The sequence below is a fragment of the Mesoplodon densirostris genome, chromosome 4, assembly GCF_025265405.1.
Source record: "Mesoplodon densirostris isolate mMesDen1 chromosome 4, mMesDen1 primary haplotype, whole genome shotgun sequence".
Taxonomy (NCBI): Eukaryota; Metazoa; Chordata; class Mammalia; order Artiodactyla; family Ziphiidae; genus Mesoplodon; species Mesoplodon densirostris.
In genome coordinates this window covers 146,708,700-146,733,864 of record NC_082664.1, presented here as the reverse complement: position 1 = coordinate 146,733,864, position 25,165 = coordinate 146,708,700, and the positions used below count along the sequence as shown (strand labels likewise).

Here is a 25,165-nt window from a genome sequence, read left to right as displayed (position 1 = left end):
CAGTTCCGTGGGGACCCGTCAGCAGCCCCTGAGGACTCGCAAAAGAACCCAGTGCGACTCTTGTCCTTGGGCTGGGTGCCATGGACGCCTTCATCCGCTTCACCAACCAGACCCAGGGCCGGGACCGACTCTTCAGGTGAGTCCGGTGCCCGCGGCCTCTATCCCTTCCCCGTCCCTCAACCCGGTACAAGGTTCCCTGTTCTCCGGCATCCGGAGAAGGAGGTAGTAGCCCAGTGGACGAAAGCAGGAAGGACGCTGCCGGCTCCCGGAGGGAGTGTTGTCCTGGGGCCCCTCCTCACCCTAAATTCAGTGGGGCTGGGCCGAACGCAACGCGTCCGGTCCCGAGCCTCGTGCCCGAAAGTCCCGCAGCCACTTCGGGGGCGCTGGCAGTTAAACCAGCCGATGAACCCTCCTCTCCTAACCTGAGAAAGACTGGGTTTTCTCCGCCCAACATTCTAACGAGGAATTGTTTAAGAGAAACTCTGGGTTGACATTTATGACCAGCGAAGCCAACACTTGTATTTATCTTCCGTTCTTGTCCCGTATATCTCATTGAGATAGCGCATGTGAAATAGTTTTGTGAACTGTAAAATAGTGTGGAGAGCCTCAGAAAGAACTACTGCACCTCTAAGGTACACGAAAATATTAAAGAGATTGCGGCTTTAATACTAATTCATGATGTTTCTTTTAGGAATTTGGTTGAGTCTTGCTCAATAATAAGAAATTAGTCACAGTTGCAGTTTTATTTAACAGCTTTTCCTTCTTCTGGGTGTACAAGTGCTAATACACACAGATCAGTAGTAACCCCAATAATTATGAGACTTTTGGAAACGGACTTAATGCCAGACGTTGTTCTCAGTGTGTTACAACTATTAACCCATTTAACCCTCAACACGACCCTATTAGGTTAAATTCTCTAAATCATCCCCATTTCTGTGAAATGGGAAAACTGAAGCAGAAGGAGGTTAATAGGGACTAAGTGACTGAATTGAGAGATTTAAAACCACACAGTTGACTCGGGGCCCACTTATTTAACTACCAAGCCATACTAGCTTTCTAATTAATTTGATAGATTTTCAAAATGGTTGCATTATATACAAACTTCATTAAAATAGAAGCCTACAAATCCAATGTACTTAGAATGTACCCTGCAAATTTTATCAGTGAGGTTGGTTAATAAATAATTGTTTAGGGGAATTCCCTGGCGTTCCAGTGGTTAGGACTCCGCACTTCCACTGCAGAGGGCACGGGTTCGATCCCTGGTCAGGGAACTAGGATCCCATATGCTGTGTGGTGTGGCAAAATAAATAAATAAATAAATAATTGTTTAAGATATACTTATTCAGCAAGATGTGAGATCTCTAGTATTCATTTCCTAATCCCCTTGGTGATCTATAGCTTCTTTGAACACACTGGCATTCAGAAAATAATGCCTTGTGTTTGGACACATTCCTATTATTAGACCAGATCTGAAAAAGGGGGATTCATTGACCTGACCAGCTTGAGCCCTCTATCCAGGAAGCATACTTAAAAGAGAAGGAGAGATTTTTTCTTTTTACTTCATTCACAGTAACAAGTTCACCATTTTGGAAAATGTGCTATATTTTTATTGAGAATAATATTTATAGCATAAAGGGATTCAAATGCAGTTACAGGACAGTAGGAAACAGGCATCTACCTACTTTATTTACTAGACTCCCAAATGCATTTAGATGTTTATGTGATATAAAATTTTTTATTATGTTTCTGTTGGTAAGGCATTGCTATTTGTACTCATGACAATAATCACTTTATTGAATATTTAGTATTATTAAACAGGAGTCTGTATTTTATATAAAATACTAATTAGTTTTGAAAGACAAATCTGTACTTATTTAACTATTGGTGTGTATTTGGTCCTTTTATAAAAAGTTAAGCAATATGAAAATGGTGGACTTTTCATTTGGCTCTGGTTTGAGTGTGTGACCTGTCACATAAGTAGTTGGTAAAAAATTTCCTTTTAGAAATCTGAAAATCTTTTAGAAATTTACACTGGAAGAAATAAAGAATATGGATCTTTGCAGACTTAACATGAGGTAGATTTTTGTGCAGTTTACTGCTTTGACTATATCCATTTCTCTGTACCAGCAAGAGGCCTTCTGAGGAGCTGTTCACTGTATTATTGCAGAGTTTTCTTTCATTACCCTTGTGTTGCATTTCCATGACATGTTCTACCCTTTAGCCCTGTGGAGTGACTGTTGCAGAATTTTGCTCTTGTAAGAGCTGCTACATGAGAAATTGTCTTGGAAACTTTGCTTTTAGCAGGACATGTTTCTCCTTCCCCTACTTCATGAGTCAAATTTTATTTGGTTTGTAAATCGTTCTCCTCATTTTTTTTCCATTTCAGAGCCACTCAGTACACATGCATGTTGCTTAGATATTTGTTAGAGTCTAAAGCTGACAAAGAGGAGGTTGTTATGAAGCTCAAGAAACTGGAGTCCAGTGTGAGCACTGGCCGTAAATGTAAGTACCCTGTCCCTTGAGGGACAGTGGCTCCTGGTTTAGAATCCTCAGACCTTGTAATTCACAAAATATTTCCTAGGTCATGATTTTCTAGTCAATCAACTTTATTGATGAAGTTCACCAGTAAGGTTGCCCTCATGGAACAACAGGCCAAAAAGATTGAATGTTTCGCTGCACACCATTCACAAACACCCTCCTATGTTCACATTTGGTGCTACATCATATCTTTCTGCTTAATCATAATCAGTGGGACATGCAATGTGTTAGTTCACCTTTAGTTCCTAGAATCACAAAATGTTCTGGCAATCTTTGACATGAGCTTCTGGCTCCTGGGAACCCTCGAAGAATAGAATAGCTATATCCTCGACCCCCTGCCTTTTTCCCTTCTCTTAAGGGATTGCCAGGGGAAATGGATGGATACATTTTCTTAAGTCAATTATGGGATTGTTTCATGTTAATGCCAAAAAGTGGTCAGTGTTTTGTACTCATTTAATTCACTTTGAGTACCTGCTTCATATAGATACAGTCCTGAGCTTTATGGGAGAACTAAGATCACGTGGTATAACGATCTAAGATTTAGTACCAAATATGTTGGTTAGGGTAGAGAAAAAGAAAGATGTTTGGAGGAGGTGGAACTTGAGGTGCGGCAAGAGAGAGAAGGATTAGGAGAACATTTTTTTTTTTTTTTTTTTTTTGCAGTACGCAGGCCTCTCACTGTTGTGGCCTCTCCCATTGCGGACGGAGCACAGGCTCCGGACGCGCAGGCTCAGCGGCCATGGCTCACGGGCCCAGCCGCTCCGCGGCATGTGGAATCTTCCCAGACTGGGATACAAACCCATGTCCCCTGCGTCGGCAGGCAGACTCTCAACCACTGCGCCACCAGGGAAGCCTGGAGAACATTCTTGAAGGGTGGTTTCCTCTAGTGGAGGCTCAGGACTGTTCTGGGCAAACCATTGTATTGAGGATCAATGAGAAAACTAGTTTGGTGGAGACAGGACTTAGATTTTCAAGCAGAGGGATGGGAAGGAGCTTTTCTGGATGGCTTGGAAAGCCAAGATTAGAAGTTCTCAGGCTCTTTGGAATGTTGGAGCTCAAAGGTCCTTTAAAGATCACTAGTCTCTGAAGTCTAGAAGGGACTTACCCAAGGTCACTAAGTTAGTGCAACAGCCAGAACTGGAACCCAGGATTATTCATTACATATTTTGTGTTATTTTTGATAAAATAATACAAAACATTTTTCTGAGATCATAAGTTTCCTGAGGGTAGCTACTTCTGAGTGTTTGCTGAGTCTAAGATATAGTCACTTAGGAAAAGTAGTGCTTTTGAATCCTCCATAATGTTTAGGACTATAACTTACTCTGAAAAGGTGCTCAGTAAATACTTATTGATTGATGCATCCCTGATTAATTGAGCTACGTGCTCAGATAAAGGACATGCCCTTGCAATGGTTGATTTAATTGAACTAGGAGTCACATATGACAGTATTATTAGTTGTGTTATCCACTAAATCCTACCATCTCTACTTTGTCTTTTTGACAGTAGGGAGCCAAAGGGGCTTTGGACCAGAGAAATGGCAGTATGACAATGGTATTTTTTTTTAAAGCAATCTTTTAACTGGAAAGTAAGTACAGTGTAAGGTATCAGACTCTCCAAAAGAATGTTGCATCTGGAGTTCATGTAATTTGCAGTACCTTCCTTCTAAACAAGTATAGCTGGTGATATTCATATGTAACAATCCACACTTATGATTGACCTTTGCCTAAAGTGTGTAGTAAATCATTGTTAATCTAGTCATTGAAATGGAGGCAATAAGTTTAAAGAGTCACTGTCTTTTTTACATTCCAGGATCATTTTAGGTGTCCTTAACGTACTGTATAGTCCTCCTTTCCTGAGCAAAGACTGAGCCTCAGAGGACGGTCAGTTGTTTAAAAAACAGTGCTGACCTCTCACCCTGATACAGGGATTCTGCCTGTAAAATCCTATTGCATACTGATTAAATAACTGTTAACTCTTGTGGGTTCTTCTTGCAGGGTTCAGACTAGGCAATGTGGTACATGCTGTACAGATGATTCAGCAGAGCATTCATGCCACTGACCTAGTGCCCCGCATCTGCCTAATATTAGCCAGCCTGAACCGTGTGATTTATTTCATCTGTGACACCATCCTTTTTGTGAGGAGTGTAGGGCTCGCCTCTGGCATTAACAAAGAGAAATGGCGAATGTGGGCTGCACGCCATTACTACTATTCTCTTCTGCTGAGCCTGGTCAGGGATCTGTATGAAATCTCCCTGCAAATGGAACAGGTTGCACACAACAGAGCAAAGAAGGAGAAATCACCATCCCAGGATCCTCTTGTGTATAGCGTGGCTGATGAGGAAACAGAATGGCTCCAGTCCTTTCTTCTTCTCTTATTCCGATCTCTGAAGAAGCATCCTCCCTTGCTCCTGGACACAGTGAAGAACTTCTGTGATATCCTGAACCCTTTGGACCAGCTGGGGATCTATAAGTCCAATCCTGGCATCATAGGCCTTGGAGGTCTCGTGTCCTCTATAGCAGGCATCATCACTGTGGCGTATCCTCAGATGAAACTGAAGACCCGCTGAGGTGGTTTCAGGCTGAAGACTAGTACCTGCTTTGAAGACAACCTGTTAGTGAAATGGACATTTGCATTAGGCACAGCCATGTCATACTGTGCTTACGGACTTAGTCACATGAGCACTGAGTGACCTGTGATGTGAACAGAGGTGGGGCCAAGAACGGTGGAGGGAAGAACGTGAAGGTTTATGTGTTTTCTAGAGTGCTGGAGTGGCTTCTGAATTTCTGAGTATTTTTCCTTCATCTAACATTTATCGAGCATCTTTTATGTGCATATTAGGAACTTAGTGGTTGCTGAATGGATAAAAATTAAGAAAAAAATTGAAAAAGATCCAAACTAACAAGTGGACACTAATATAACTAACTTTTGGGCCATGTGCCTCACTACTTTTGCCCAACTACAGTAGGTCTGATACACACCCTCTGTCAGATTTAGTTGGAGGCCCCTTATTCTCTGATCAGTTATCCTACTTCCTCCATAGCTGCCAGTGCCAGGACGGAGGAGAGCTGGGTTTATAGCCTCTTAACTTGGCTTTTACATCACTGCGCTCCTGTCTTTGCTCTGTCTAGTAGTAAAATCAGAAGTGCATCAGGCACCTTCATGGTATAAATTGTGTCTTTAGGTAGTGCAGTAAGGAAACAAAAAATCAGAAGCAGATAGAAAGGACTTGAGGTACAAATAATGTGGAAAGTTACAGTTGGTGCCTGCAGGTTTCCCTGTGACAGATGAGGAGACTTGAGGTTAAAACTGAGGACAGAAGCTCATTTCTCTGACTCCCAATCCAGTGCTCTTTCCATATTTCGCTGCCTTCCTGATTGAGTGGAAGTGCAAGACTCTCCAGAATCCTGTGCGAAAAGCCTTTTTTAGAACCTTTGTTGGTCAGTGCTTTATATTATATTCTACAAAAATTAAAACTATATCTAGATCCACTAGCAGGATTGTTTTATTTAAAACCATATAACATTTTGGGCACTTACACGTTAATTTTCATCAAAATTTGTGCAGTTAAGAAATTTCACGAATACGATGAAATTCTACTATATTCGACAATAAATCAGAGTTCATATTTGTAGGGTGGTTGGGCGAGGTGGAGAAGAGCAGTAAGGGGTTAGTGAAGAGGACAGTAGAACGATGAGTCGATGCCACTTGCTCGTGTTCCTACTTCTCATCTTGGATGTTGGGTTCTTATTTGTGATTACAGATCCTCTTAATTTGAGGCAAGTGAGGTAGAGAAATAGGGCACCATCAGGTAAGAGGTCAGTGTCAGTCCTGCCAGTAAAGCCATCTGACAGGACCGGATGGAAAGGAGAAAAGAAATGTGCACTAAGTAAATTTCCCATAAATGTGATTGAGATTCTTAAAAAGTAGACTCAGGTCCTTGGCTCTCTAAAGTGACCAATCAAGATACGGGATTTGAGAAAGAACATTTCGGGAATTTTAAGAGAAATAAAAGCTGCTAGATCAGGGCAAATAAAAAATTTAACTATTTTTACTTTGTCCAGATCTTCTACTGTAATAAATTATGTCTAATAAATTTATAGACAAAATTTATTCATGTATCTGTGAATGTGTTCTGGGAATGGAGAAGAGTTAAAAATAAGGTGATCCAAAGATAATCAGAGTCTACATAGTTGGTAGAGTGAGTTCTGGTAAAATAAGCTCTTGGCTGGAAGATCCAAGCTCAGGAAAAGGTTGAAGGAAGATTTAAATGTAGAACGTCCAGGTTGAAAGAGCCCTCTAAGACAGTCTCATCCAGACTGCTAGCCAGGAGAGGGTCCTCTATATCATCCCTGTCAGTGGTGCTTTTGATTCTGCCTGGAGAAGTTGGCCTTGAATCTGTGATGGCATTTTACAGTGGTGTCCATCTTGGTAGTTTTGTCCTCTGCAAGTTAGGGGCGGGGTGGAGAGCTTGGGAAATGCCACTTCTTCTAGAATTTGTGAAAACCTTAATGGTGCCCTGTTACCTCCTTCCCTGTGCATCTTTGTCCTTTATAACTAACCATCCCCACCTCCAGGCCTCCACATTCATTCATGAGGGATTCTAAAAACCAAAGACATTTCGTTTTTTTTCTTCCAGTTTTACTGAGCTATAATTGACACAGTACTGTGTAAGTTCAAGTTGTACAGCATAATGATTTGACTTACATACATCATGAAATGATTACCACAGTAAGTTTAGTGAACATCGATTATCTCATATAGATACAAAATTAAAGAAATAGAAAAAAAAATTTTTTTCCTTGTGATGAGAACGCTTAGGGTTTACTCTCAACAACTTTCATAAAATAAAGCAGTGTTAATTATATTTATCATGTTTTATATTACGTCCCTAGTACTTATTTGTCTTATAACTGGAAGTTTGTACTTTTTGACTGCCTTCATCTAATTTCCCCTCTCCCCACCCCCTGCCTCTGGTAACCACAAATTTGATCTCTTTTTCTATGAGTTTGTTTTTGAAGTAAAGGTGACCTACAGCACAATGTTAGTTCCTGGTGCACGACATAGTAATTCAATATTTCTGTACATTTCAAAATGATCACCATGATAAAACTGGGTACCAGCTGTCAACAAAGATATTATATATTTATTCTATTCCCCATGCTGTACATTTCATACCTGTGACACAATTATTTTGTAACTGTAAGAAGTTTGTACCTCCTAATCTCCCTCACCTATTTCTCTCCTCCCTGCACATCCCCACCCCAAATGGTAGGTATTCTTACTAAGAGTATTTTTTGTTTTCTTTTTTTTTTAATTGAAATATAGTTGATTTACAATACTGTGTTAGTTTCAGGTGTACAGCAAAGTGCTTCAGTGATACATATGTATTTTTTAAGATTATTTTCCATTTTAGGTTATTACAAACCTAATATTTTTGTAGTTATTACAAAAGATATTGAATATAGTTCCCTGTGCTCTACAGTAAATCTTTGTTTATCTTTTTTTTTTTTTTTTTTGCGGTACGCGGGCTTCTCACTGCCGTGGCCTCTCCTGTTGTGGAGCACAGGCTCTGGACGCACAGTCCCAGTGGCCGTGGCCCACGGGCCCAGCCGCTCCGCGGCATGTGGGATCCTCCCGGACCGGGGCACGAACCCGCATCCCCTGCATCGGCAGGCGGACTCTCAACCACTGCGCCACCAGGGAAGCCCTGTTTATCTATTTTATGTATAGTAATTTGTATCTGTTAATCCCATGCTCCTAATTTATCCCTACCCCCCTTCCCCTTTGGTAATCATATGTTTGTTTTCTATGTTTGTGAGTCTGTTTCTGTTTTGTATATAGATTTGTTTGTATTATTTTTTAGATTCCACATGTAAGTGATATCATATAATATTTGTCCAGAGACATTTCTAATAGATGTATGGGCCAGCACATTGACAACTGAACATTGTTGCCTGAGAATTTGTTTATTCAACAACGAATGTTTGAGTGCCATTCTTAGATTTGTTTGGGATCCATTTGTGCACAAGATGACCAAGGTCCCCGTGCTCATGTGGTAGTTGGACAGGGTTGGGAGGGCCATGTAGGGATGGGGAAGAAAACAAGGTAACTGTGTCCTTCAAGCTGCTGCTGGAAAGTGGACCCTTCCTGAGGGACTCCCTTAGACCTTTTCACTACTTCTCACCTCTCACCCACATCCTGGACGCCCAGCTGAAGCGGCCAAAGAATGAGCTTTGTCAACAGAGTTTTCAGGCACAGAGCCCTGTATGCCCTCTGGTCCAAAGCCACGGCTTCAAAATCTTAACATTGCCCTTTGGCCCAGGGTACTCTCTCGACACAGCCTCATAGATAATTTGTCCTGAATCTTTAAGTGAGGTGACGGCTGAGGCCACTTTTTTTAGATATTTCTCTTCCTCTCCATTATTGTCTTATATTTTAAAAGCCTAGGTTGGATCAATAACTATTAAATGTATCACATATTTATTACTCCTTTTGGAGACTCTGCTTGACTCTTTCCTCCCTCTCCTGCTTTATCAGTATCCTAGATACAGGATTGATACAAAGGATCTACCACAAATAGATCCTTTGGGGACTTCTCTTGTGGTGCAGTGGTTAAGAATCTGTCTGCCTATGCAGGGGACACAGGTTTGAGCCCTGGTCCGGGAAGATCCCACATGCAGTGGAGCAACTAAGCCTGTGCGCCACAACTCTGAGCCTGCGCTCTAGAGCCCCCGAGCCACAACTACTGAGCCTGCGCGCCACAACTACTGAGCCTGTGCACCACAACTGCTGAAGCCCGCCCACCTAGAGCCTGACCTCCGCAACAAGAGAAGCCACCGCAGTGAGAAGCACGCGCACTGCAACAAAGAGGAGCCCCCGCTCACCACAACTAGAGAAAGCCCATGCACAGCAGCAAAGACCCAATGCAGCCAAAAATAAAAACCAAAAAAAACCCCAAATAGATCCTTTGTATCAGTCTCCCCACTCCCTGCCTCTTTCTCCTATTGCCCACAGTATACAACTTAGCAGAGGGTCAACACTAGATACGATTCTACAAAAATAAGGAAAAAAAGTTTTGTCCTATTACCCATTTTAATTAAAAAGCCCTTATTAAACAATCTGAAAACGATGGCTGAAAACCACAGCCTCCATCATCTTTGAAGCCAGGAATTAGCATCTGGGCTCCTGCCTGATTCATCGCTAAGGAAAGGATGAGAGGTGATAGGTGGTTGTCTGGATGCTGTTGATCAGTAACAGAACCTTGGTCAACATTGTCACTTTTCCAAACTTGACAAAATCCAGTTGGCTTTCCCACTGGATATTCTGGTGGCATCTTAGACCAGGTAGAGTTCAATAAACTTTCTTGAAATCCAGGATTTTGCAGAGATTGAAATTGCTCCCTCAAAGCCTAGATTGTCAAGGAGTAAACCACAGCTCTGGTTCTCTTCTTCACTGAGAGCAATTCATCTTCATAATCAAAGACTAATGCATTCAGGTAAACTGTGTTCCTGTGTGGGTTTAAATCTTACTGTTCAAAATTCATTCTTGATAGTAAAAAATAAGGATGAGGGAAATGGGTTGAAAACGGTTCCGTAGGACCCTCTAATGGAAAAGGAGCCAAAGATTATAAAACTTTAGAGCTTATGAGTTTAATGACACATATCCCAAATCTTCTTTCTGGAAAACAGTTTCTCGAGAGCTGGGGGCCAGAAATATGTTACAGAACAGCTATCTCATGGAATAATAACTCCTTTGAGTCTGGTTTCCTACAGCTGTGCAATCTACCTCCTAGTTGGCTAAGCCTCCTTACAGAAGTTAAGATGTGCCCAGGGGACACTGGGTCAAATAACCATGACCCAGCTTTCTCTTCCTCTCTGCCCTCCTCTAGCTGGGAGGTGTTAGTAACTTTGCTGAAGACTCCCCAGAGCAACTGGAATTGTTTCCACCGGAGGAGACGCTCTGCAGCCCGGGCTCCGTGGGACCGAGGTGGCATCAGCTGGAGTGAGTATGGGGATCCTGGGACAACCTTACCTGGTTTGTTTCTGAGAATTAAAGAAGTTGAGGGTAAGGGTCTTCTGGGAATTTTACTGAGGATGAAGAGGCCTGCAGGGAAACCACCACGGGAGAGATTATTCAGGGTGAATGACCAAGAGTGTAGAGTAGATATTCTGGGGCCACCAGTTTTCCAGAACAGAGCTGAAATTGCTGGTTTTAAGAATGACTACTTTCTCCTCTGGTTGAGCACAGAGGGAATGACTGGCAGATTTGCTTGTTTAAAAAGAGAGGAATTAATGCAGAAATTTTTCATGAAAAAAGAGACTAAATCTGAAACTTTGTTCATCTCTTTTGGACCCTCATCTAAGAGCTCCTAAACATCTACAACCTCTTATCTCTTAAAGCTACTTTCATTTTTTATTTCTTACCCTGAATCCTTATAAGAAACTGTGGTCTTGACAAGTAGGCTGCGGGACAACTCATCCCTATGGGACTCTAAGAACTAGCCACTTGTCTGTGACATTCATCCTCCAAATACCTTCTCTTCAGGGAACTTGAGTTCCCAGACAGCCTGGGCCCCCCTGATGGCCATGAGAGGTAGGGGACTGACCCTGTGGATCTCAGGCTGAGGACTTCCTCATGGATCTGGAACCCTCTGCTTTGCAGCTTGAAGAGCTCCGATGGCAGTTAACAAGGGTCCAACCTTGCTGGATGAAGACCGCCCTGTAAGTAACTTGGGCTTATATGAGACAGTGGACAACTCTGGGGGGAGGAAGGAGGTGGGAGGAGAAGTTCAGGGGGCTTAGAGCAAGATATGTCTAGATTATATTCATAACTCATTGACCACTAGGTCTTAGTTATTCTTGCCCTCACTACCTTTTGCAGAAGGCTGTTAGAGAATGTGAGGGGGGGAAAAGATGTCTATTAAAAACTAAGTACCTTGGAGAAAAAGCACAGAAAAATTGGCTGGGAGGGAAAGGAGAGGAAGGGAACTACTATATTCTAAAGCCTGAAACAGAAGCCCATGCTTTGTCCACCCAGGCGAAATGTATATTCAGGACGGAGTCTCTGCATTTTGTAACTCCAGAGGCTTCTTGTATGGTGTAGTCTATGTAAATGGCACCTCTTAGAGTTACACGGTGCACATTATGTATGTGGGAAGGGGTTAGAGGGGCAGTGTGTCCAGTTTGTGTGTCTGACCTGGTTTTCAGTGTGACTCAGAGTGGTTTGACACGTTTAGGTGTACTGATGCCTCCTGGCAAGGCCCCTCTAATTTAGGTACAGTTCAAATAGTGAAACTTAAAAATTGTGAACCCATATAATACCCATCTTGTCCCAAGTTAGGCTTTAACTAACCTCTGTACTAGGAATCGCCATGTTAAGGTTTTTATTGGATCATAGAACACAGAGAGGCATAAAATGGTCAAGTGCATAGTTAAGAGGTATCAATAGTTTATTGCCATCCCAGGACCTCTCTCCTTCTTTGGCTTTGCCTAAAACAACTCCTGAAGGTTCTGTCCAAAATGTTAAAGAAATGTTTTCTTGTTTACAGTTATAATCTTTTTCTAGTTCAAATTTCAAACTCACCTGCAAGACCAAAAGCTGAAATATTGTAGCTTGCTGTCTAGTGTACATCAGGTCTCCTTGATGGGTCTTCTAACTCAGCCGCCTACAAACAGAAGAAGCTAGGTCCTCACCTTTAGAGCAGAACTATGCAACAGTGCATATTCAAAGCTACAGAAAGAGCTCGAACATCTGAGTCAGACCTGGGATGTTTATGTGGAGAATTCTTAATATTCCTAAGAACAGACAGAAGAATATAATACCCTTCACTAGCCCCAGCAACCATAATCCATGGACAATTGTACTTAATCCTCACCCCATTCATTCCCCAACCTTGTGATTTTTTTTTTTTTTTTTTTTTTGCGGTACGTGGGCCTCTCACTGTTGTGGCCTCTCCTGTTGCGGAGCACAGGCTCTGGACACGCAGGCTCAGCAGCCATGGCTCACGGGCCTAGCCGCTCCACGGCATGTGGGATCTTCCCGGACCGGGGCACGAGCCTGTGTCCCCTGCATCGGCAGACGGACTCTCAACCACTGCGCCACCAGGGAAGCCCCTTTGTGTTATTTTGAAGCAAATCTCAGACATGCTGTTTCAGGCCTGAGTTGGCCTGGCAGTGCCACTTACTAGCTGTGTGATCTTGGGTAAGTCACTTCACATCTCTGAGTCTTTGTCTCATTGGCAAAGTGCTAGTGATAATGTTGACCTCAGAGTGTCGCTGTTAGAATTAAATGAGGTCATATCACGAAAGCACCCCAATCAGTGCCTGGAGCATAATGGCACTGAGTAAATGTTGTTTCCCTCTGCAGGATTAGAATCCACTTTTTTTTTCTTTTTTTTTTTACCTCAAAGATCAGTGTTTCTCCACTAAGATTCTTAGGTGACCTAAGGTTTAATTAAGTGCCTGCTGTTGAGGTTAGAATGCATTAATAAGAGCACAGCACCCCAATAACGAGAGGTGATGGTTTCACTATACCCCACACACTCAGACCACACCTGGAACGCTGTCTTCAAGTCTGAGTGCTATATTTTTCAGAAAGGCGATGTCAAACTGTAGTGTGTACAGAGGAGGGAATCAGCAGATCAGGGTGCTGAGCCGCTTGGAAGCTAAGTAAGGAGCTAGAGCTATTTAGAATGGAGAAGGGACTGCTAAAGGGAGAAATATTTGTCTTCAAGTGTGTGAAAGGGCAGCCCATGAATGATGAAACAGATTTCCTCAGTATTGTTACACAGGGCAGAGTGGAGCGGATTTCAGCTCAGCCACGCTGTCCAACAAGGGGCATAGGCCACTCTATGAGGGGTGAGCTCCATGCAAGGAGACGTCCAAATACAAGCCTCCCAGAGGGACCGTGGGAAGCACTCTTGCTACAGAGGCCCTTGGAGGCCTAAGATTCTGTGATTCTGTACGGTTGGGCAGATCTAAACTTAACACCTTAGGTGCAGCCCTGACTGTGATTCACCTATTCAACTAACATTACTGTGCAGGCTTTAGGTTAGGCCCTGGAGATACAGAGACGACAGTCTCCTGGGAGAGAGCCAAGTACACACATGATCAAGACGAGCACCATGTATGATACGGAAACAACCCAGCGAGGGAAGTGGTGGCTTCTGATGTGAAGGAGGAGAGTCAGGAAGCTTCACACAAGAAGCGATGCTCAAGCCGTGTCTTGAAGGAGTGACATTTTGCCAGATGGAAGGGACTGTGGGAGGGAAGGGGAGCATCCTAGGCAGTGGGACAAGCACTGGAGGCAGGGAGGCAGTCTCCCAAAAAGACCAGAAAGACGTTCAGATGAAGCTACCAATCCAAGGTGGACTAAAACTCTAGGCAGGTGCGCCGACACACTTGCTCCTACCATTAAGTTTAAGTGGGGTGGCTGCAGGTCGGGGGGTGGCCCCTGGAGGCCAGAGTTTGCCCAGTAGCTCTCCAGAGCCAGGATTGTGACCAGGAGAGCATGGCAGCCTGGCTCCTGTTTTCCCTGTGGGGCCTCCAGAGACCTCTCTAGTCTGGGTTCCTCCTAGGTCACTTGGACCCAGGCCAGCCCTAATGGGTTCCATGGCCGTGGGGCTGCCTCCCCAGGAGGTGGGAGGAAGAGGTGGAATGACTTCAGTACCTGCTTTCCTTCAGGAGCAGGAGAATGTGCTGCAGCGGGTCCTGCAGCTGCCGGTGGTGAGCAGCACCTGTGAGTGCTTCCAGAAGACCTACACCAGCACCAAGGAAGCCCACCCCCTGGTGACCTCTGTATGCAGTGCCTACGAGAGGGGCGTGCAGAGCGCCACCAGTTTGGCAGCCTGGAGCGTGGAGCCGGTGGTCCGAAGGCTGTCCACCCAGTGTGAGTCCTTGTGGCACTCGGAGGCTGTCTGCCTGTTCACTGATGCTCACTGCCTGCCTGCCAATCTTTTGTCCGTCTGTCAGTCTGTTTGATAGCTTGCTTGTCTGTCTGCCTTTTTGTTTGTCTGACGGCCTTCCTGACTATCTACATCCCATTACATAGTCTTTTCATCTACAGATATAGATGATATAAATATAGATATAGGTCTCTTCTCATCTATAGATGCCTCATCTGTAGCCCAGCTGGCATTTTCCTAGGATGACAATGATGGGCCACATAATTGGCAGGAGAAGGGGTGGGCAGAAGAGCTATGAGGGCGGTGGTGGGAGTGGGGCCCCGTGGCAGACCAGACACCCACTTTGGCTCCAAATCCAGCAGCAGCAGCAGGAACTAGCAGAGTCTGGCACAGAGGCAGTGGCAGTGGGCACTAGGGCTAGCCTGGCAGGGATGGGGGGAGAGGAGGGAGAGGGGAAGCCCTCTGGGTCCAGCAGGTGATGGTACTGGCCCCATGACAGGCCGGGGCAGCAGAGAGCTACCAGTCAGGGCCCTGAAGGTGAGGACAACTTACCAGACCTGCCCCTGTTCAAACTGTTCTGCCCCGTCGGAAAATATGGTCTCCACGGCACGGCTCTTGACAGGGCTGAGGGAAATTCCAGAAGTCTAGGACCTGCCACAGTCCTGATTACAGAGTTATGGGTATCTGAGGATTTGTCACAGCAGACGGGAGAGGACAGATATAAAGACGACCTGGGCCTGGGTCCACCTCCCTGCCTGCAAACTCCTTAAGTAATTTCCCTGGGTCTCATTTTGCCCAATCAGGAGTCAGCCAAGTCATCTGGGCTCTCTGCTGCTTGAGAATTTTGTGAAGAAACCTGGGATATCTGGAGAAAGAAAATATGAAAGAGAATATATAGATATCCTTTAAAACTGTGATCTCCATGGTCATGTCTGCAGAGCTGATGTCCTCGGCAGCCCCTGGGCAGTATCTCCCGGGAACGTTTGCATCCTCTGGCACTTGCCCCTTTCTCTTCCCTGTGACCCTCTCCCAGTGTTGACCATCTCACTCCTAGAGGTTAAAAGGAAGGGCCATGGACTATCTGGAACTCTAGAACAGCCTTTCACCTCTAGAATTAAGCAGTGCCAGGCCTGCTCCCACCCTAGGGCCCAGCTGCCCCTCCACCATGACACCTCTGCTGTCCCCCGTCGTGTTCACCCAGCGCTCACCCAAACGGGTTGTAGGAGGAGGAGAGACCAGGATCTGTTGGTGATTTCACAAAGGTTCTGTCACTTCCTCCTCATGACAACCCTGCAAGGTTTGTCCACATGAATCCACATTTTACAGGTGAGGAACTTGAGGCTCAGCCAGGTTGTGACCTGCCTGAAGCTACACTGCAGATGCAGGTGCTGGGCTTTGAGTGCAGATCTGCATGACTCCAGAGCTCCTGCTCAGAGGGAAAACATCCTGCTCTCAGGAGTCACAGTGGATGGTGGCTAAAGGTGGCAGAGGGCCTCAGATTCCCAGATGCTTTGGGGGTAGCAGGCCTGGGGGTTTTGAGGGCTCCAAGGTGCCTTCCTTGGCACAGAGGCCCCAGCTGGGCTCTCACGGTGGGGGCAGGGCTCACCTGACCATGGCCTTTTGCTTCCAGTCATAGCTGCCAACGAGCTGGCCTGCCGAGGCCTGGACCACCTGGAGGAAAAGATCCCGGCCCTCCAGTATCCTCCTGAAAAGGTGAGCCCCTCCCCTCTTCTCTAAGGCTCCCCACATTCTGTTGTCACTGCCTCCCAGTTGAGAGGGCACGAGCCCATGATGCATAAATGTGAGTCTTTTGTTTCTGTGGCAAATGCCTTCCAAGGCTGGTGGCAGCTGCCTGTCCCTAAGACCACACGATGAGCTTCTTCCTCTCCCTGTGGGGCCAGATGAAGGCAGGCTTCTGAAACCAGCAGGCACAGCCCAGAGGCAAACTCAAACAGGAGCTTGGGGTAGGGCCCACTGCTTCTGATTCCCTGCTCTTTGGCCTACATTGGACCATTTGGTGACTACAGCCACCTAAGATCATGGGTCACACTCGTCAGATCCCAGGATTGCAGTCCCATGTCCTCAAGATCCAACACTTTATGGACCATGAGACTGAAAATGTCACTTCACCTGGATAGCTATTCATTGGGCATTTGCCATGGTAAGGGCCATGTCTGGTGCTTTGGGGGAATAAGTTGCACTCTCAGACGCCATCCATCTCACTGACAAACTACCACCCATCTCACAAACATTTACTGAGCCCTACCCTATGACAGGGGTCATGATATATGATTTATAGAGCCCTCTCATTTAATCCTCTTGTCAACCCTCTGGTATAGGGGTGGGTATCCCCATTTTACAGATGGGAAAACTAGTGACTTCCCCCTGACCACACAGCCTTAAGTGGAGGCCACATGAGAGCAGGTCTATTTGGCTCTGAGGCCTATGCTCTTCACTTATTTTTCCAGATAAACGGCAACGTCTTTGTCACAGAGGAGTTCCTAAGGCAAAGGAGAGAAAGACATTATTTCAATGCAGAACCTGTAGGAAGATCAACCACATCTATAAGTCCACATAAGTGCAGATAGGAATGTGAACAATGTTCTGAGGGCAAGACAGCAGACAGCAGAGGAATTTGGAAGAGGAGATGCCTTGTGTGCATGAGGTGTTATCAAGGAGGTGGACTTTGGGGGGCATTCTTGAAGGATGGTTAGGATATTGACAGGTAGAAACAGGGTGCAAAGAAGCCAGGAGATCTAAGTGGTTGGCACAGGAAGGACTGGAGCCCTTTTCCTTTTAAGTTCAGCTTAATCAAGCTGCCCAGATATTGGTGCCAGTCCCCTTTAAATGAGGCTTTCCTGAAGCTGGGCTCAGGGTCTGCCAGATCCACATGCCTGACTCCCCTCCCCACTTCCTCCAGATTGCTTCTGAGCTGAAGGACACCATCTCTACCCGCCTTCGCAGTGCCAGGAACAGCATCAGTGTGCCCATCGCCAGCACTTCAGACAAAGTCCTAGGGACCGCTCTGGCTGGCTGTGAGCTCGCCTGGGGGATGGTCAAAGACACTGCCGAATTTGCTGCCAACACCCGAGCTGGCCAGCTAGCCTCTGGAGGGGCTGACTTGGCCTTGGGTGGTGTTGAGAAGGTGGTAGAGTTCCTCCTCCCTCCAGCCAAGGAAGAGTCAGGTATCTGCCGTTAGGGGGCCTGGGGAGTGAGTTGACCACCCGTGCTGCTTGGGAATTAGGAAGAGGCAGCCAGGGCTCATCTAGCCCCTGCTCTGGAACAGGGATGGCCCAGCAAGATCTTCAGACGGATCCATCCTCACCTAGCCCTCTCTCCCCATTTTTAAGTGGAGAAAGTGAGTTGCCCAAATCACCAGCGAGCTTGTGGTGGAGCTAGGATGACCACTTTCCAACCCTAGACACAACCCAGCTTTGCCCAGCGCCTTTCTGATCAGCTTTCCTTTCCTTCCCCTCACAAACTCCTACCTAGCCCCTGCTCCAGGACACCAGCATGCCCAGAAACCTCCCCAGGCCAAGCCGGACCTCGTGAGCAGGGTTGGGGCCCTGGCCAACACTCTCTCTCAACACACCTTCCAGACCACAGCCCGGGCGCTGAAACAGGGCCAGGCCCTGGCCATGTGGATCCCAGGAGTGGCGCCCCTGGTGAGTGTCTGCCCTGAGCTCTGATTGACCCACGGCCTGGGAACCCTGTCTGTGGGCTGCCTGGTCCCTCCCATCCCCTACCCAATTCTGCCTCCTGTCCTAGGAACTTCCTCTTTTCCAGCCTGGGCGGGGACTTTAGGTCTAAGGACAAGAGGCCTTAGGTGGGGTGGTGGGCTAGTCCTCTAGGATGCAAGGGGAGAGGGCAGGCCTGCTTGTTAGGGTGGTCCTGCCCCCCACCCTCTTCTGTCTCTCCCATTCTCCCTCTGAGTACCCCCCACCCCCCTAAGCCTTCCTCCTCCCAAGTGGGCCCTCCCACTTGTGAGGAAGCAGAGACACCCCCCCCCATCTGCCCTCTAGGCGCTAGGGAGTGTCATCTGTAAATAAGCAAGGCACAAAACCCATTTTGTTGGGAAGAGAGCCCCAGCTGGGCTGTGTCTCTGACTGCCCCCAGGGTTCTGGTTTCCCTTCTAGAGGTTTCTAATTTGCATCCCACTGCACCCAAGGTAAAGCTGCCTTTTCTAGGCCCAGATAGGGCTTACTCCCCACCACACCCCACCTCCACCTCTCTGTGTATTTTAGCAGAGATAGCCTGGATTATTTTCATAGGAACTTTAATAAGAAACTAAGCAGCCCCACCCCCCCCACCCCGCCAAAAAAAAAAAGGAAATAAAAGCATTAACGCATAAATGTCAGCAAACAAGATAACCACTTTTCAGCCATCAAGAGGGTGGTACTTTTAAAAGCATCCTCAGGCCTGGCTCATTCATTCAAGCAAATGTTTGCTGAGAACCTACTATGTGCCAGGTTCTGTAGCTCCAGTAGGGATACAGGAGTAGTAGTTCTCCTCTGTCACCTGCACTGGGGGGCCACTTCCCCATGGGGGCTAGACTAACTCCTGCACCCTGGCCTAGCCCCTAGTGGGTGGGGGCCACTGTACGGCACAGCCTCAGACACCACCGTTCATATAGAAAATAATAGTGTCCCAGGGACTTCCCTGGCAGTCCAGTGGTTAGGACCTTGCCTTCTAATGCACTGGGTGTGGGTTTGATCCCTGGTCAGGGAGCTAAGATCCCACATGCCTTGCAGCCAAAAGACCAAACATAAAACAGAAGCAATATTGTAACAAATTCAATAAAGACTTTAAAAATGGTCCACATCAAAAAAAAATATCTTAAAAAGAAAATAATGGTGTCCCCTAAGGATGTATAACAAGGAGACCCTGTTTGTGCGGTTCCCTAGGGGTTTGAAATGAGCCAAGCTGTGCCCCAGGGAACACCAGCCCACCTATCCAGGTCAGCTTCCTCCCATGGGATCCTCTGGCCCACTTGATTTTTTTCACTCTTTAAAAGATCTGCAAGGAGTATGTACTAAAGCTAAACATACATATCCCCTATGACTCAGCAATTCCACCCGACAGAAATAAGAGCTTATGTCCCCCAGAGACACACCGGAAATGTTCCTATCAGCTTTATCCTTAGCCAAGAACTAGAAATAACACAAATGTCCATCAACAGTAGAATGGGTATATTGTGGTATATTTATTCAGTGGAATATGACACACATGAAAAAGCAGGAACTACTCTGACCCTCAGTAATGTGGATGAATCTCACAACAACGTTGAACAAAAACTATTCATGAAAGAAAACACGTTGTGTGAGTCCATTTACAAATGAGAAAAATCAATGCATGGTGATAGAGGCCAGAATGTGGTCACCCTTAGGTGGTACTGACTGGGTGAGGGGCACAGGGAGTCTTCTGGGGTGTCAAAAATGGTCTATATCTTGATCTGTAATGGTCACACAGGTGTGTGTTTCTAAAAATTCCCAGAGCTGTATACTAAAGCTTGTGCACCTTAGTGGGTGTAAGTTACCACTCCATAAAAAGTTTGAAGAACAGTCTGCTGGGGCCAGGCCCAGCTTGCCTCCCCCAACCCTGACCCTGGGGGCGAGGGGCTTTGCCTGCTGGGGCTGCCCAGCCTCTGGCAGGGGCTGTGAAACCAGCAGCCTGCCACCTTCCCGCCCTCAGAGCAGCCTGGCCCAGTGGGGCGCATCAGCGGCCAGACAAGTGGTGTCCCGGCGGTCGAGCGAGGTGTGGGTGCCCTGGCTGCACAACCTCAGTGCCACCCGGGAGGAGGACCACAATGACCAGATGGACACAGAGGGGGAGGAGACAGAGGTGGAGCAGGAGGAATCAGAGACGGAGGAGAACAAGCTCAGTGAGGTAAGGGAGAGAGCAGAAGCCGAGTGGGATGCAGGAACCTGGAGGTCCCACAGCCCACCGAGGGGATGAGAAGCAGAGGCCCCGGGTGAAACAAGGGTCTTTGCCCCCAGGCCCAGGAGTGCAGTACATGGGTGCAGTGCTCTTCACCTCACCCCCAAACGCCCAGCTAACAAAGTTCTCCCAGAGGATCCTCACAACAACCCCATAAAATAGGCAGGACAGAGATTGTCATCCCCATTTTGCAGATGAAGAAACTGAGGTTCAGAGAGCAGAAGTGACCTGCCCAAGAGCCAGGCTAATAGTTTTTTCAGTTTGGTATCCACGTTCTTTCCCCCCTAGCTCTGGGGATGGTGAGGAGAGGGGAAGGGTCAGGGGAGTTGCTGAGGAGGCACTGACCTTGCTCTGGCCCCCAGGGAGCAGCCCTGCCTGGCCCACAAGGCCTCCTGGGTGGTGTGGCGCACACTCTGCAGAAGGCCCTCCAGAGCACCATCTTGATCATGATGTGGGCGCCCGCGGCTGTGCTGGGCATGGCAGAGAGGTTGCTGCATCTCATGCCAGCCGGTGCTGTCTCCTCCACCCAGGGCAGGGCCATGTCCCTGTCTGATGCCCTGAAGGGCGTTACTGACAACTTCGTGGACACGGTGGTGCACTATGTGCCGGTGAGTCCCCCTACCCTTCCGGATAAACTTCCCCCTCCTCCCCACCCCCGAAAGGACAGACAAAGCAGATTTGACTGAAGGGGCTGCAGCTGCCCCCACTTCCCATCTCTGATCCTCAGTGCCCCAGAAACATTTTGACATACTATGGCCTTGACTGGGGGCCTTCGCAGCCCCAAAAGTACAGAGACCTGTGGCCTTGGCCTGAGACCTTTCCCCACATCTGTCCTTCCCACCTGCTGCTGGGGAGGTCATCCACCATTAATCTGGGGGTCCCAGTGGCCAAGTCCTCACCCCTCAGCTCCCAACTGAAGGACCTGGCAGGTTTGCATGCTGCTCCCTGGGAAAGGGTTGCAGGGAGGCTTCCAGGGCACCCTGCGGGGTCAGCTATGTTCCAGGGGACAGCAGCTGCCCCCATGCCAATTCCAACACCTGTCACCAACAGGAAAACCCCAAGGAGTGCCAGTACTATCACTTTGGGGGTCCCTGGGTCCCTTTCCAGAGCAAGTTACAGGTCGAGCAGTCAGTAGGAGGGCTGGTCAGGGCAGGAGGCCCCTTAGAGCTGAGGATTGAGGGAGGCTGTGAGGGTAGTGGGGGAATGGGTTACTCAGCCACTCACTCTCACCAAGAGGCATGGCAGGGGTCTTGGCAGCCAGCTTGTTCACCTTGGGCCCAAAACAGAGCCAGGCGTGGGTACCCTGACCCAGGCAGGGGCAAGGTGTGGGTCCAAGGAAGGGTCAGGAAAGCCACTGACCTCCCACTGAGGAACCTCGGAGGGAGACCTGAGGGGTCCAGAAACTTTAGAGGGTGGCTGTCTGCCTTGCCCTGGGGGTCTGGACTGTGCACACTGTCAGGGAGGGCAGGACCTAAGCGGTCTCCCCCGCACCCTCCATCCCTGTCCCACACCCCGGATGGCCGCTCCCGGAGGCGTGACCGTGAGGGCCACAGAGGAGGCAGTGGTGGGAGGCACAGGGACTAGGGCCAAGGCGGGGGCCTAACGTGGTTTGCCGGCCCCCAGCTCCCCAGGCTGTCGCTGATGGAGCCCGAGAGCGAATTCCGGGAGATCGACAACCCGCCTGCCGAGGCCGAGAGCCCGGAGGCGGAGCGCAGGGGGTCCGGGGCGCCGCCCGCCAGCTCGGAGCCCGCGTCACGCCCTGCGCAGTCCCGCGGCAGCCTGCGCAGCGCTCGGGGCCCGGGCGCGGAGGACCGGGTGGACACGGCCGCCGCGCCGCGCACCGCCTTGCCGGCCATGCCCCGCGAGAAGCCCGCGCGCAGGGTCAGCGACAGCTTCTTCCGGCCCAGCGTCATGGAGCCCATCCTGGGCCGCACGCAGTACAGCCAGCTGCGCAAGAAAAGCTGAGCCCGTTGCCCCCATCGCCTTCCCGGCCCGGCCCAGGGCTGGGGCCGTTGTCTCCTGCAAACAAACAGAACCTACATGTCCAAATGAGCGTTGACTTCTTCCAAGTAGTCCCCTTGGGTCCCGAGCCTCGTTCCAAGGATGCTGCCAAGGCACACATCATCTTCTGAGCATCCTTTTTAGGCTTAGCTGTCAGAGCCCATTTTTGAGAAGCAGACTAGCAGTCTGCTTTAATTCTATGCCTTGTTATTTTTACCAACAGATTAATTGCCTAACTTGATCTCTCACTTCTTTCACCAAATTTGTGGCCAAGTGACATTTAACTGTTTCCAGTATTTATATCCATCCTCTGTAGACAAATATTTGTCACCAGTGAATGTGTCACTACCCTAAAGGTTCAAGCAGTAGATCCTGGCACATTTTTAAGTCCTGAATGCAGAGATTCCTCTGAGTATACAGGCTCTCGGAAGACTACTTTGAGGGGAACAGCAATCAGGTGCAAAAGCTCTTGAGTGTTTATATACATATGAGCATCACTTTCTGAGTACCCCACACTCTTCACAGGCTGAGTCCTGGCCTGTGCTCTGTAGCGCCACCTTCCTGTTCACAGCTACATTTCCATTTGCACCCTTACTGCTTTCCACCTGCATGTTCACCCTTCCGTCCACCTCTCAAATGCTGGCGCCCCCAGTGCTGGGAGACAGTGGTGATCACTTGTTATACAGTATAGACCATATATTTGGACTCTATAGCCACAGTTCATTCCAAGCCCTATTTTTGAAAATGTTAATATTTCGTACATTTGGAAATGCATACATATAAGTTAAAAATTCAAACACTGCCAAAGGATGTGTGCCTTCCTCCCTGAGTTCCCTGGTTTCTCTTCCCCAAAGTAATCATGGTGCCAGTCTCTTCTGTATCTTTCCGATTACGGACTGTGCATGCGCAGCCACATGTGTATATACTCCCCACTGTTTACACAAGCTGTGGGAGGTTATACTCAGTGCTTTTTTCACTCAGCAAGACATCTTAGAAATCTTTTTTGTATGAGTATCATAAATCCTCCTTGCTGATTTTAACAGCCACACAGTAAGTGCTTCATAATATAGATGTGCTATGTTTTAAACTAGTGCCTTAATCATGGACTTTTAGGTTGTTTCCAATTGTTTGCTCCTTCGAACAGTGCTACAATAAATGTCTTCATACAAATGTTTCATGTAGATGTGTGCATATATCTATAGGGTAAATTTATAACTTGGAACCATGACATGTTGGGTGAAAGGGTACGTTCATTTTAAATATTGATAGATAATGCCAAGTAGCCTTCCAAACCAAACTCAGTTTTTCTTGTCATCTGAAGCTGCACAGATAATTCTGACACTTCTGTCAGTCCTTTTAGACATCTATATATACACACTCACCCCCTATAGGTCCCCCTCAGATCCATGAGCACCCTCTTGGCTGCCACTCTATGGCACACCTATGGTATACCAGAGTCCAGCTCCCTGTAACTGACTCTGGGCCCTGGCAGATCTTTGGTGTAATGAGTCCTTGGCCTTTATCCGTGGTTTTGGAATCTGAGGATGCCCAGGATGAGGAGAGGGGAGTGTTGATGGACATACACATATGGACATGGTCATGACCTTGAACTAGCTTTGGGCCCCCCACCCAACCCTCACAATCCACACCACACTCAGCATTTTCCTGGGGAGGGGGTATGGATCTGTCAAGAGGGGCCCTCAGAAGGTGATATGACATGGCTAAGAAGACAGTACCAGCCTAGCCCCAGCAGGGTTCCTGTGGGCAGCTGCTGGAGAACTGGCCTCAGGCCTGGTTGCGTAGAGAGAAACACACAGCTATCCTGGGCCTCACCTGCCCGTGCTGCTTTCTTCCTGGAGCTCCAGAAACCACACTCCTGACTGTCTACTCCTCCATAGTCCTGTGGCTCCTCCAACCAGGAGCAACCCAAGAGAACTGTAGAAGTCAACACACCCATTGGCCAGACACAGACCCCTCACCCTGTCCTGGACCTCAGCCAGGGTGCTGGGAACCAGTACAGGACAGCCCAGGAAGCAAACAGCTTGCCATATAAGTCTCTTTTTATTATTAAATAGATGGCAAAGTGCTCTGAGCCTGGCCCTCAGTATTTCTGAATACTTTTTGGTGAGAAATGAGAGCAAAGCCTCTCCTCTAAATGGCAGAAATTTGCCTAATTGGCTCCAGGTTGGATGTGGGACTTTTCTCTGTTCTGACAACAGAACATGTTCTTGCTCATGTGGATGTGAGTGCTCATCTTTGGTAGCTCTGGACCTCAGGAAGACTTCCCCTTCACACTGGGATGCCAAGGTCCCTCTCCAGAGAAATACTGTGTCCCCTCTCTTCTATTCCAGCTCATAAAATGCACCTCCAACTCAATCACAGCTTTTAGAGATGGAAAAACAACCATTACAGACATACATTTATCCATGCAATTATTTACCACTTTTTTCTTCCATACTTATCTGGGATCTTAATATCCAAAAGACTTCTGAGGCTGGAGAGAGATATCTCTGCAACTTGGGTTTTAATGCTCATTGTATTAGCCATAGTTTTCCCAAACATTTAAGCACTTTTTACTTAATCAAACTTATAAAATGCATTAATCAAATTATTTTAAATATTTAAATGTTGATACAAACTAAAAAGTCATCAGCTCCATATTCCAGCCACAGAAAAGAGCAAGGGGGTAGAAGAAATTAAACTTCTGCTTATAACTCACTAGAAAAAACTTAGAGTCACATGGCCACATCTGGCTGAAAGGGAGGATGGGAAATATAGTCTTTATTT

General features: G+C 47.3%; 2 protein-coding genes across 7 annotated transcripts; both read left to right on the top strand.

The window, feature by feature from the left end:
* The first annotated feature begins 51 nt into the window (after window positions 1-51).
* Window positions 52-7,892, top strand: PEX11A (peroxisomal biogenesis factor 11 alpha). 2 transcript variants are annotated; one of them, XM_060097378.1, is made up of 3 exons: window positions 52-136; window positions 2,387-2,502; window positions 4,533-7,892. In XM_060097378.1, exons 1-3 carry the CDS (start codon window positions 81-83, stop codon window positions 5,102-5,104), a joined length of 744 nt encoding a protein of 247 aa, XP_059953361.1. In that variant the 5' UTR covers window positions 52-80; the 3' UTR covers window positions 5,105-7,892. The 2 variants fall into 2 exon arrangements, with proteins under 2 accessions (XP_059953361.1, XP_059953362.1); XM_060097379.1 differs by lacking the exon at window positions 2,387-2,502 and having other exon boundaries at window positions 75-136.
* On the top strand, window positions 58-23,520 carry PLIN1 (perilipin 1). 5 transcript variants are annotated; one of them, XM_060097374.1, is made up of 11 exons: window positions 59-136; window positions 9,175-10,033; window positions 10,427-10,539; window positions 11,200-11,258; window positions 14,220-14,424; window positions 16,071-16,153; window positions 17,361-17,625; window positions 17,933-18,105; window positions 20,132-20,326; window positions 20,740-20,985; window positions 22,001-23,520. In XM_060097374.1, the coding sequence occupies exons 4-11, from the start codon at window positions 11,214-11,216 to the stop codon at window positions 22,340-22,342; spliced, it is 1,554 nt and encodes a 517-aa protein (XP_059953357.1). In that variant the 5' UTR covers window positions 59-136; window positions 9,175-10,033; window positions 10,427-10,539; window positions 11,200-11,213; the 3' UTR covers window positions 22,343-23,520. The 5 variants fall into 5 exon arrangements, with proteins under 5 accessions (XP_059953358.1, XP_059953357.1, XP_059953359.1 ...); XM_060097377.1 differs by lacking the exon at window positions 59-136 and adding an exon at window positions 2,439-2,502; XM_060097375.1 differs by lacking the exon at window positions 9,175-10,033 and having other exon boundaries at window positions 58-136.
* Window positions 23,521-25,165: the final 1,645 nt, after the last annotated feature.